This window comes from Triplophysa rosa, linkage group LG11, assembly GCF_024868665.1.
Source record: "Triplophysa rosa linkage group LG11, Trosa_1v2, whole genome shotgun sequence".
Taxonomy (NCBI): Eukaryota; Metazoa; Chordata; class Actinopteri; order Cypriniformes; family Nemacheilidae; genus Triplophysa; species Triplophysa rosa.
The window spans coordinates 25,046,046-25,059,933 of record NC_079900.1 but is presented as its reverse complement, the minus strand read 5'-3'; the positions used below and the strand labels follow the sequence as shown (position 1 = coordinate 25,059,933).

The 13,888-nt window shown below is 39.1% G+C and overlaps 2 protein-coding genes across 2 annotated transcripts; one reads left to right on the top strand and one right to left on the bottom strand.

The window, feature by feature from the left end:
• Positions 1-880: 880 nt before the first annotated feature.
• Positions 881-4,817, bottom strand: noxo1a (NADPH oxidase organizer 1a). The gene is made up of 8 exons (XM_057345535.1): positions 4,713-4,817; positions 3,927-4,007; positions 3,739-3,811; positions 3,477-3,660; positions 3,136-3,326; positions 2,893-3,000; positions 2,279-2,396; positions 881-2,009 (listed from the first exon to the last, which is right to left on the bottom strand). The coding sequence occupies exons 1-8, from the start codon at positions 4,776-4,778 to the stop codon at positions 1,385-1,387; spliced, it is 1,446 nt and encodes a 481-aa protein (XP_057201518.1). The 5' UTR covers positions 4,779-4,817; the 3' UTR covers positions 881-1,384.
• A 7,613-nt stretch (positions 4,818-12,430) lies between these two features.
• LOC130561312 (uncharacterized) lies at positions 12,431-13,484 on the top strand. The gene is made up of 2 exons (XM_057345539.1): positions 12,431-13,088; positions 13,267-13,484. Exons 1-2 carry the CDS (start codon positions 12,547-12,549, stop codon positions 13,466-13,468), a joined length of 744 nt encoding a protein of 247 aa, XP_057201522.1. The 5' UTR covers positions 12,431-12,546; the 3' UTR covers positions 13,469-13,484.
• The last annotated feature ends 404 nt before the right edge of the window (positions 13,485-13,888 follow it).

Sequence of the window (13,888 nt, the reverse complement as noted above, 5' to 3'; positions counted from 1 at the left end):
GTTTATCCACTTGAATGAATAAATGTTAAATGTGCCTGCCATACTTAACGTAACATTTTACAGTAAGGTCTTGTTATGCGTAACATAAGAAAATGCTTTAGCTAACATGAGCTATGAGCAACATATTTTTACAACATTTATTAATCTAAATGTTTATACTTGAAAAAAATATGTTTATTGTGCATTTGCAATGTTAACAGATGCAACTTTCTCAATGGTAAATGATGAAATGAACATGAACTAGACGAAGGACTTTTCTTCTATTTTATACCTCTTGACCTCTTGTGTTGCGTGACAAGTGTTTTGCCTTCTAAGGCTGCTGATTCATATCTTTGCCCAAAGCATGTGTGTTTGAGTGTGCCATGGTTTTGGTGATACAGCCGCGAAAAAAAATTAGGAGATCATTTCAGAGATGTTTTTCTGATTTTAAAATGTACTATTTAGAGGTATGTGTTTAGAATGATCGTTTTTGCTTCATTCTGTGAACTTCTAACAATATTTTTACCAAATTTTAAATAAAAATCTTGTTTCTATTTGCATTTATTTGCAGAAAATGAAAACTGGAGAAACAGGTCAAAATAACTGAATTTCACTTTTATGCAATACAACAGTAATATTTCTACATGTATTTAGGAAAAGATAAAATTTGTTTTCATGTGTCTTGTCATGCTGTCAGTCTTTCACATTGCTGTTGGATGACTTTATGACACTCCTGAGGTATGATTTTGTTGAAATTATACAAACACTGGACTGGAATGGCCAGAATACATCATGAAACGCTGATTTGAAATTTCATTTTTCATGTGGTTATATATGTAATGTACAATGAATTACATAATCCTATAGCTATATGTAATATAACTACAGTACACACTCCACACTAATAAAGCCTCTTCCACACATACCTGTTTTATTTGATTTTATTGTACAGACAAAAAATAAAGACTTAATGTTCAGATATACTGTAATACATGTACAGGTACAGAATGCATATAAGGCACATATCATCATTTCCACTATGGAAGGGTTTTTAAGAGGATAAACTAAGACAGACACACATTTGAGATAAATATTTAGAAAAAGAACTGATGAAATGATATACAGTATGTGCTGTGTTTATTTTCACTTTCTCTTTAGTGAAAGCAAAAACTACTGCCTTCCCATCCAGACAGCAACATAGGAAAACGGGCAGCAAAACATTTTGTATTATACAGCTATAATAATAATCTGTTCTGAGAATAACAGGCAAACTTTAAGTGTTAAAGGAATAAATGTGCAATCGTGGTTTAAGGACAAGAGTCTTCTCTTCTGATCAGCTTTATGCCATCTGCTGACCTGGAATGTTCTCCTGTAACAAAACCTGATGTTTCACATCAGTAAGCACCTAACTGGTTCTCTGCAGGTTCTTGCGTGTGACTGTTGTGCAGCGTTTGAGTATCTCTTGAGCTTTGGGTCTGGGAGGTACTTTGGGGGTGCCGGGCATCTTGGTGATGCTGGGATCTGATCTGTTGTCAATCATCTTGCCTTGTGTGGCACTGTCGGGGCTAAGGCTGCCTGAAGAGTTCGGCGTGGGGGTGCACCCACGGCCGAACGGTTCCCCTGCGCCGGAGAGACTCGGAGATTCGCTGCCTAAGGAGCTGCTGTCATCACTGAAGCTATTTTCCTCGCTGTCCTCACTCAGACTGCCCCGCTGATGGTTCTTGACAAATTCCACATGGATGGATGGTGGAGTCTGGTGTGTTGTGCTATTATCTGGGAGTATGCTCAATGAACGTGACATCTGCATATCTCTAGGGGACAGGCTGCTTCCTGAAGGCAACGCTAGGTTTCCCTGGGATCTGCTGAGCTCGCGGTTGGAGACCCACAAGGAACTGCCTTCAGTACCCTGAAGTTTTGACAGGTCAAGAGTGGAGGTGGAAATCTCCTTCTGAATTGGCATTATACGAATCAGTGGGTTATTGTACTGTTGCAGGTACATAGACGGTACATAGCCAGCCTTTCGGTTGTATCTAAAGAACGAAAAAGGTAGTCAAGAATCAGCCCTTGATTCATTTAAACGAAGGAACAAAGAGCTTATATAAATTGACTGGGCTATTCAGTTTTATTTCGCTTGAGGTAAACAAGCACAAAAGGAAAATGTGCAAACCGACAAAACTTGTTTACACAAAAATGAGGATGTAGAGTATATGGCACGTTCCTGTAAATCCAGGAGGTACCGCATACTCTCTCACTTAATAACAGGTGTAGACTTCGTGGTGTAAATGATAGGAAGACTTACCTGATTATCCACCAGCCATTGTCAGATTTCTGTAACACCTCCACCACGGAGCCAATCTCGACAGATATCTCGTCACTGTTCATGGCTTTGTAACTTCTGGAAGCAACGTAGAGAACACCTGAGGAATTGAAATGTGGTCAGTATGTACAGTATACAACAGCTAATAAATTCCTTGTCTATATACTGTACAAGGGTAAGTGCTTTTCCTAAGAGGCATTCATCCAGCGACAAAGCTGGACAATGAAGCTCGGTGGCTTGACTACTGGCAATCAGGCAAGGTTGAGCAGAAATTGACTATATGCAAATGATCAACAGCGAGTATGAAAGTGCAGAAAAGCTAAGCTTAAAGTGATCTGATGTGTCTGATGATGCCTGAAGCAATCAGCAGCAGTCAGGTCCGAATGCCAAATAATTGCCAACAAGGGTTATTATCGTTACCATCTCGTAAATTTCGTGAAAATTACATGTAATAACAGCCTTCCTAATCCTGATCATTTGTAACATAACTTGTAAATCTCAAGTTTCGTAGTATGTAGTATGAATGCTCATTAACAGTCAAACTGGCCTCATTTCCAGGAAATACATTTGTGAGGTTCGATTAAATCTGCCCTTACTTCCGTCCTCCATCACATCAGTAGCATCATCGTCTGTCTCGGCTTTCACCAGGTATGGTGCAGGAAACCAGGCCAGATGTTTAGATTCATTCTCCACCAACCACCATCCTACCAGGACAAGTCAAGAATATTGACGTCAACAGACAAAAAAAAACTTTCTCGAAGTTGCCACATTAGCATGCTCAAGCAAGAAATTCAGATAAGAAAACAACATTTCAGTTGCTGTGATGTGTAAAATTTCACCTCCTTTGTCTTTAATGAGCACGTCCACTGTCTCATAAGGTTCAACCTTGAAGGGGCGGTTTTTGGTGTCCTTGGTCTCATAAGAGGCCAAACAGTGGTATGTTTCAGTAACAAACGGTTGAGTGACGCCGCTGGCTGAAGGTTTACCTTCACTGATGCCTAGAGACGTCTCTGACGGCATGATCACTATACTGATGCACAAAACAGAATTGTTATAATAATGTTGTTAATATTGTAGGCATTCATATTGTTTGTATTTTATTTAGCCTGCCTTCTGGTAGTTGATATATAATAGGTATACATTAGATCAGCTCTGGTTGTTTTTTGTGGTGTTTATTTACCTGTTTTTTGCCAAGTCTGAACTGAGGTCCTGAGGGTTGGGTTGCAGGAACTGCATGAGTTCAGTACTTTGGGAGATACGGGGATCTCTCTTGAGTAATTCAGTGCAATATTCATCCAGAGCTTTCAGCCTCAGCACTGACTTACTCGGGTTCCACTTCTGCAAGTTCTTAATGACTCTTGCCGCTGCAAACACAATTTAAAATGTAAATTTAAAAAAGCTGCAGGCTTGTTTCATTAGGATGCAACAGGCAGAATATTTACCTTTAAACTTGGGTACAATCCTTTCTGAACCTTGAATGTGGTTTGAAGGAGGGAATTTCTTCTTGAGTTGTCTCTGTAGTAATAACACAAATTGCACTCAAATGAAAAAAAAAACAATACAACCAAATATATTCTATTTATAATTAAAAATATAACCAAATATAGATTGTTAAAAATTGGAGACTCACGTGTAGAGTTTTATAGTCTTTAAGTGACCTGTACACAGTGATCTCACTGTGATCTGACCAGAGAACAGTAGTCATATACAACTGAAGAGAAAATATGTTATTAGATTCATGTGTAATGTGTAATACATATATTGTACACACTTGTATGTATGAGTACATAATCTTACAAAACAACAACTGAGCAAAGTACAAACAACAACTGAGCAAAGCTTATCACAGCCTAAGTACGACTACTGTAGTAAAAAACAAGAAATCAACAAAATATTAATAACTGATCAAACTGTACTCAACGTTTATTGTCATTGAGCTTTTTGTTTACACTTTTTATCCAATGAAACCTATATTACATCCTGATATGCTTTAGGTCGCCTTTTTTGCCAAATAACTGTGTTCAAAAAACACCTTAAAAATTTAGTGTGTTGTATATTTTGTATCAAACACCTCTTATTTGATGGTTTAATCTAACCCGAGGGGATTATTTGCATTAAAAGCAAATATTGCATACAAATATACCCTCAAGAAATCTCTTTTAACCACTACCATGCTGAGCAATTTTAATAAACTGCAAACAATGTAAAAAAGTGACATTTACCAGCCTAATATGACTCAGTGTAAACTAATATTGATTTAATAATCACATTTTTGTAATAAAAATATTTAAATGATAAGTCCACCTAATTTAAATTGTTAACACATTTTTAAAATCATGTTTACAGTGTGTAATACCTTTAAAATGAAAAAAGACGGGATGAAAAAGGGGAAACTTCAATAAAATGCGTGTCTTACTTTAGATGTCTGTTTCTGCATGACTCCAGTCAGATGAATGTTGACGGGGTGTCTTTGCTCATCCATAGTGCGCAGATGTATCGCTGTATAGCCTCTCCAGATCTGACTATGACTGCACCTTATCCATCTTTCTATTTATACACGCCCAGCATCGTGCGCTCTGCACCTGTGCACTTCTACAGACTGGAGAGTCCGGTCTTACAACACCAACAGTGACGTTTAGCCTACTATAAAAAAATAAAAAGGAGAATTATTTAAATAAACAAAAATGGCTTAAATCCCCTTTATATTTTCCATTTTTTCTTGCTGAAATTAAGTCAATGGTTTCATCCCTAAGACTTATCTACAACAACAAAAAATGTGTAACATTTTGAGTCACTATATATGATGATTTATTTACAGATATGACTTAAATTTGTTTCTGTGCTTATTTATCATTTATATAGTTTTATACTCTGTGTACGTAAACCTTTGATATAGTAAATGTTTTTCTGTTATTTCTGTAATGATTTACAATTGTAATGATATTAAGACTTCTCCCCTGATCTTACACTGTATGTATGTACATCTAAAAGAAGTGTTTTCTTTTTTCATATTTTTAACAATATCACAGCATTAGGACGTTGGCATGGTAATATAAGGTTTTTGGACATTAAGTCATGTGGGTGGTAATATGTTTTTTGTACCATTTAGTACTAGCTGAGTAATGCACATGTTGATATCCATAACATGGTATATTTCAATATATCTGAAATAATCATCCTTTCTGTAAGGGGAATGACATTAAAATACAATAACTTAAGAGTCACATTAGCTACAAGTAATTCCTTATGTTCTCACTTTCTATAGAGTACACTTTGCTGTGTAATAATTTTTACTTGAGCACTTTAAACCCTCTTCAGAGCAAAGTTCCTATCACTTTGTAAATGTTGGCAAAGGTAAATTGAGCTGATGTACAAATGAGGAAAACAATGCAACTTCAGACATTCTGGGAAGTTTAAACTGACAAAATGAATAACTAGAAGCATTAAGGAAACAGAAAGCAAGGTTTCCACTCAGCAAGTGCCCAACCTACATCTGAAGCAGACGCCTTTGTTTATTTTAAATAATGGGTTTAAATTCAATGCATTTACAGATGACTCACTGCAAAAAAAACCTCCCATGTCTGAATAATCTCATTGAAATAATACACATTTCAGATAGCAGCTTTACAGTAAAATATTGTTAAAATTATTTTTGAGAAAAAAAACACAATTTGGCCTATCCTAAAATTAACTGTTAAACAGTAAAGGGTCAGTCATGTTTCTTCTTATATTTGTTACCAGCAGGGCCGGATTATCCAATGGGCATTATGGGCACAGGCCCAGGGGCCATGCGTGCTTGGGGCCCAAGAAAGGGGGAGAAAATGTTTTCGCTATATTCATTCTGCCGTGTGCCTCTCTGGCCGCACACACGCAAGTGCGCACACAAAACCGTGTTTCTAACGTACGCAAGTCTGTCTCTAGATTTAGTAACTTTTACAAGACATTTAGCAGCTTTTGTTCAGAAGCACAATGCGATAAATCAAGCGACTTTCCGATAAACTTTAGCTTTCAGTGGGAAAATGTCCCCCGCGAGCGCAAGGTCTCTCTTTCCTCGTGCAGGGATCGTCTCATTGAGCGGCAGGAAGAAGCAGCACATTCCACAGATCATGTACAGGGTGTTTTATGTTGTTTTGTATTTGTGCATGGCACTGTGTATCTCTTTATAAATGACAACGGACTAGAAAAGCCACTTAATTCAACACGCGGCTGCTCTTTTTATCACCTGTATTATGATGGTTACAGACTGTATATGTTAAGGCTGAAAGCAGATTTATTGCACAATCATCTAGTAAAATATTTGAATGCAATTTCTGTAATGCATAAACCTGTCACTGTTCTTTTTCTCAAACCACCAATGTAGACGAGAAAGGGACACTATAAGAATAGTTCAAGGCATTTCAAACAGGTGAATGTGGTTAGTTATTTCAATTTCAGGTCAACATGTCACTGTGAGCTACTGCATTTTATTGTGGTTTTCAAACAACGTGTGAATAAAGCGTGACTATTCACTCCACGTTTTCTCCCCTTTTGAACTTCAAAAACTGACATCTGTGTGGACTGTTGCATAAGTTTTGTGCAATTTAAGGTGATGAGTAAACGTTATCCAGGAATGCCAAAACATGAAATGCCTACAGTGAACAACAATGACGAATGTTTTCATTGCATTGACACAGAATGTGGCATTACTCATTACAAATAAGTATCAGTTTATGTAATGCGTGTACGTGTTGTAACTGCTTCCCTATTGTAAATAATTTTCCCATGAAGAATGTCCTTTCTCTTTCCCGGCATTGCTGCTGTGAATAACATAGATTGCTCTTGTCAATAAATCTGTGTTATCTCATTTTTGACGGAAGTGCATTGGAAAATATGCATTGCATGCTGTTCATTGTATTTTTGAATTGACTTTAGGCTTTTAGTACCTCACATGACGTATAACATCATAATAATCAAGGCTCATGAGTGGTCATAAACAGTCAAGGTCAACAGCTGTGTGTTTTATGAAGACCCATAAGTATCAATTCATATGATAAATTCCTGTAACACAGGAATTGTAACATTTGGGAAATTGTTATTGGAAATGAGCACAAATATCATGATGAATATATATAACATGATAATCTGCACACATTTAAAACTTGCCTTGAATATGACCTTTCAATGATGTCAGCAACCAGAAAAAAGTCAAAGATATCAATGTTATATAGATTTCTATTCATTCTCTTAGCCACCCCTTTGACTCCATTGACGTCAAAAAAGGTCTTCACCCGGTCCCGAGCACAATTCTGGCAAATCAAATACCAAATGTCTAACGCTGGTACAAATCTGTGATGAAGGACACTGGAGTCAAACACAGAGTCAAAGTGATTTAATAAAGAATCCCACACTCACAAGAATACAAGCATGAACCCGTCTTTGACAGGGAGACAAACCAAGGGGCAAAGACTCGAGCGCTCGGCCAAACGACCGTTAAAGCCTGGCTCAGATTACAGGATTCTCGGCCAGAATTTACCCCGATTTCCCTTCCCGAGAATCTTTGAAAAAATCGGGTCCAGAACCTCGATCGGGTCCGAGGTTCGGCCCAGATTATCACGTAATGTGAGGCGTTCACAGATCGAATCTTACACCTCCCGATCTGCTCAGAGAGAAATAGGGGCCGCCCCGATCATATCAAACATGTTTGATATTTAGGATTTTAAATCGGGGTGATGACGATGGTACTTTCGCAACAGCCAATGAGAGGCACATCTGCAAGGTGACGGAGGTGACTGACAGACCTTTAAAAATGTCGACCGCGAAAGCTCCTGCAAGGGAATGTTGGACAACGGAGTTGGAGGAACAACTTGTGGCAACAACATGATTGTCTATATAATGTATCCTCCAAAACATACCACAACCGCACAGATAAGGAAAAGAGCTGGGGAGAAGTCGCGTCGGTTTTAAATGTACCGGGTAAGTTAACTGCTAACGCGCAGCTTGTAGTTTCGTTCAACAGATTGTTATTTGGCTATAGGCATACAGATAACATGCGTTTATGTGTTTGTTTTTATGCTGTGTCTTATAATCACATTGGCATTCATCTTTATTCTCGGCAGCAACTATTTTTTTTCTTCCGTTATTTATTAACATTAAACTTAAGCGGCTCGCCCAAAGCACAGTCATAACTTCAGCCCTAGCAAAAAGCATTATAGCACCCCCTGCTCAAAATACGTTCCCGCGGCTTTGGACAGACAGACAGAGAATCATTCAGAGAGCGACAAAGACGTTACACAACCGTTGCCAGGTGAGATCACGTGAAATTAACTTTGCGATGTCCCTTTGTTTACTTCTGTTTCCCGGTGAGATGACGTAAGAGGCGTCCTCTGGTATGATAATCTTAATATTATCCTGTAGTTTGGGTGTCTTAGGATGTCTTTTGATGTGCAATTATGAAATAAAAAAACTTCCAATCAAACTTTCTAAATTTTTATTTTTGCACTTGCTACCTTTAGGCTTATTTATAAACACAACTTTACGCCCCAACGTTTTCTTATCTGGACATTTCACATTCATAAATGCAAGTTTACAAAGGGCAAACCTATTTTTGTAGTGCTTGAAAAAGAGATTCAAATGTAGATGTGATGTCAACATCTAAAAATAGTAAACCCATTAAAACGGTTACTATTAGCTCCTTTTACAAAACTGCATATCCTATGGATATGTAAAATATGTGTAATTTAGTTGTACACTGATGAGTGTGAGCTTGTTTAAGAATTTAAATAAAAGAATCTGTCAAGATTCTTTTTATGTGTGTGCTGCAACCAGATTTTTAATCTTTCCGGATTTTAAAACTCCTGTAGTCTGAGCCAGGTTTAAGATTTTAAATAAGAGAATCTGTTAAGATTCTCCTTATGTGTGTGCTGCAACCAGAATTTGAAATCTGTCAGGATTTTAAAACTCCTGTAGTCTGAGCCAGGATTAAGGGGAGAGGGGAAAAATTATAAAAAAAACAAAAGAAAAATCCTAAAATCACCCACGGCACGCGGAAGGTGAGTCAAGGGAAAAGAGTCCACAATAAATCCAGCCGCAACGAACAGGTTAGTGGGAGAATCAGTTGATTGCGAGTCAAACTCGGGGAGTCCAGAAGCAAGTGTTTGCAATTCCATGACGGTAATCCACCAGCGTGGGAGAATCACTGAACGAGAGTCCGTTTGGAGATGACAACCTTGTAATCCCAGTGCGTAACTCACACCATCGCATAGCAAGAATCCACAGGTAAAACACCCCTCCGATAGAGCAGAGAGTCTCCCCGGTAGATGAGATGCTTGACTCGCCTCGGATAAACTCCTTGAGAATAGCCACAGCTTGAAGCCAGTAGACACGGTTACCCAAAACAGGAACAGGACAGGATGAGTACAGCACTGGAGCCTAGACAAGACAAGGTGATCAAAACTCGACAAGACTAGCGCACAAGACAAGAGGGCCAGAGATCGTCACGAGAAACTCTAATGGACTGACATTGAACAGTGCAAAACACAGGGAATAAGAAGGGAAGCAATCAGGAGAGAGAATGAGACACCAGTAGGGGAGAATGAGAGTTAAGGTGAAAACCAGGTGAATCGGTGAAATCACTAATGAGACATAGATAGGATAACAAGGGGGCGGGGCCACACACGCGGACTGAGCACATGGCAACTGTCAAGTGCTCGACAAAACAAAAACAGAGGACTAGACAGACAAAAACCAGTGGTGCTAGACCCGAGCCCTGACAGTACCCCCCTCCCCAGGGGGAGGGGGCTCACCTCGATGTCGGTAGAACTCCACAATCAGAGACTGGTCCGGGATGTCCTGAGACGGAACCCAATTTCACTCCTCTGCGCGATAACCTTCCCAGTCCACTAAGTACTGGAAGCCTCTGCCACGGTGACGAACGTCTAGTAATCTCCTGACTGTGTAAGCCAGAGAGCCATCCACTAGACGGGGGGGGGGGGTTGGGACGATTGCTGGCAGGATGGAGTGGAGAGGAAACGACAGGCTTGACCCTGGAAATATGAAAAAACATGAACCCGACCAAGGGAGGGACTTCCCCCCCTCCCTTGGTCGGGTTCCATCCAGTGTTAATTTCGTTAACGAAGACGTGACGAAAAATATTCGTTAACGACCATTTTTTTCTGTGACTAAGACGAGACGTTGACAAGTTAAAACTAATGTCTGATGATAAAACTATGACGAAATTATGTTGTGTCTTCGTTAACAAGACGAGACTAAACTGTTATTTGAGGACTATCGGACATTCAGAATAATAAATGGTTTCTTCAAGGCTGTCTTTCAAAATGTGCGTCACTGATAGGGGGTGTGTCTAATCCCAGGCACCCGCAGGCAGTTGCCGGGCTAACTGCAAAAACTAGCGTGAAGCCGCGAACACGCACAACATGGCTTCGGCACCTGAGGGGTTGGGAAGGAAACGAAGAACTGATATATGGAAGCATTTCTGTTATAATTTATCTGAAAGAAAAACAATGTGCACTGTCACAGAACATGGAGAGAGGCACTGTGGCTATAAATTAGGTGGAAAGAATACCACAAATCTTAAGAGACATCTAAAGGCACATCACCCTGCTCTCTATGCAGCTTCTGTCATGGTAAGTAAGCTAATTGCCTTAACTACTTTTCCTAATGTTAGATCAGTTTTACTGGATGTATTAACATTGGTAAATTTGCTAGCAAGCCATGTTGGCTTAACCAAGAAGTGTTATTTTCCTGCTAAATGTTTTAGCATTCTGCTAATTATTGCAATATATAGAAACGTTAATGTTACTTCAAGTTCATAGTTTTTAAATTATAAACTGCTTTATATAAACAACTGTTCGGCTTAAACCTGTTGAGAAACAACGAAGTTGGTATTTGTTGTACTTAAAGTTAGTTGTAATGGGCCTGGCAAGTAGGTAGCTAAACTTAAGTTACTCTCCATGTAAGCATGTTTAGATGAGATGGATTGTCATAATTTAAATAAAAAAAGAAAAGAAAAAAAAGTAAATGTACTAGTGATTAATATCTGGTGTATATATAATTAGGCCTAATACAGTATTAGCCTAGCTTTCTGTGGCTCAGTGGTTAGAGCATGGCGCTAGCTCGCCAAGGTCATGGGATCGATCCCAGGGATTGCACATACTTAGAAACAAATGTATAGTATAAAGCAATGTAAGTCGCTTTAAAAGCGTCTGCCAAATGCAAAACTGTAATGTACATTTAATAAAAAAAATGTATGGTAGCTTTTAGGGTGGTTTTTTTTAAGGAGTAATCACATCCAATCTTCTTTCTCTACACTCAGGTCCATGAGAAGACTTGTGGGAATATTTTTCAGATAAAAGTATGATTTAATTATCAATATAATCAATAAGTGTTTTCTTTCATTAAATCATTAAGCTGTGTGCTTTTGTCATGTGCTTTCTATTTTACTCAGTGGAAAGTTACTGTGGCAGATGAGGTGAGACAGGATAAGTGGGGGTTGGAACCATAAATTGTCTAAATCAACACACACACACAAAGAGTCACATATAAAAGAAATGTTATGAATCAATCCACTGCATATGTTTTAAGTATAATCATGAGTTGTGATGTGTTTTAATGAATCATAGGATTAAGAAACAACGCTACATAATTAAAAGCATTAGATGATTGAGTGTTTTCTTTTTACTAAAAGAATGTTAAGAATGTTGGTATGTTGTCCGGCCACAAGAAACTGTCTCTAGGAGACCACTCCCCAAAAGAAACTGTCTCTAGAGAACATTCCTCAGGACTGGCGACTGACCACAGGATGTGAGGCATGTGTTGTGGGGGGATGTTGTTTTGCAGGAACTAAGAAAGAAGGATGGAGTAAGATATACGTGGTGCACGGTGATTGGTGGAAAGGGAGCAGCACTCCTTAAAAGGCAGAGGAGGAGTCAGAAGATGCGAACGACGTCACATACTGAATAAATATGGGTGTTTTTGAATAATTTGGGTTGTTGGCTTGTGGTGGAGTGAGGAGATCGTCTGACAACCCAAAGCTTTGTTACCTTTTTACATCTGATAATAAAACTTCTATATAATTTGGAGAAACGTCTCTTGCAAATTTTTGAACATGCAGGACTGCCTCAAAAGTCCAACAGACTACACAAAAACAGCAACAGGGTGCAAAAATTGAGAAGACACAATCAACTATACCAGTGGCATTCTCATCGGTGTCAAAATATAAAGCAGATTAGCCAGAACAAATCTCTAAAGAAAAGATGATTGCCCAGTGGATTGCACGCTCCGGTCTACCTGTTCGTACAGTTGAGGATGACGCTTTTATTCATATGATAGAAAGCATTGATAAAAGGTTGGCAGTGCCTAAGAAAACAAAAATAAACAACTTGGTTGACCAACTTTACGATGATGAAAAACAAAAATTCAGAAAACAACTCACCAAAGTTCGCAAAATAACCTTAGGGCTGGACATATGGACGAAAAGAGGACTTACAGCATCATTTCTTGCCATTAGTGCATGCTACTTTTGTCCCCAGGAGGAAAAAGCGAAGCATATATTGCTGACCCTGGTTCAGCTATCGCATCCCCACACAGCAGAATGTATAAAAACTTGTGTCGACAGGTGCACAGAGGAATGGGGAATACCAAAAAACAAGATTCTAACTGTAATAACCGATAATGGAAGCAACATGGTTACAGCATTCAAAAAAAGTGAAGAGTATGATGACCACAGTACCACAGAGGAAGACTCCCAGGAGGACAGTGAAGAAGACTCTGATGATGTTGAAGTCGAAGATCAAAGGTAAGATCTTTTAGTGTATAGATGCTGATGATAACATTTTGACTACCCGCCTACATTGTGTCTATCAGTGAACTATGCATATATTACATATTGTTGCATTATATTGCTAATGGCAATTGAATTTCATGTAGAGGATTAATAAATTCTTTGTCCTTTTCTCTGTGTTTCTCATACCCAGGTTTGGAGCAATAGAGAGGATGCCCTGTGTTGTACATACTTTGCAACTTGTGGTTAACATAGTCCACAAAGAAGCAAGTGTTAAACGCCTCATAGACAGAGTTCGACTACTTGTTAGGCTCTTCCGCAAGTCATCGGTGGCAACAGAGCAATTACTGCAGCTTTCTGGTCTCACTTTGATCAAAGACTGCCCCACTAGATGATCCAGCACCTACCTGATGATAAAACGTCTTATTGATCAGAAGAACTCACTAACTCAAGTAGCTGATACGATAGGCTAGGATTCTCTGCTTCCAAGTGAGTGGCAAAGGCTCACTGCACTCAGAGATCTGCTTCTTCCCTTCGCTGAGCACACCCAGATGCTCCAGAGTGACACAATGTCCTTATCTCTGGTGGTGCCTGCCCTCCTGGACCTGAGTGCTCACCTATCTGAGTTTCCCCAGGCCCAAGGTTCAAGCCACAAGGACATACTGTATCTTCTCTGGCAAAGAAGATGAAGGCAAACATAGACCAACACTTTAGCTGCTTCCTTGATCCCAGTGATTCAAAATTCTCACCCCTTGCTACTGCTGCATGCTTCCTTGATCCGACAGTCTCAGCTGACGCTGTCACGAAATGCAGAA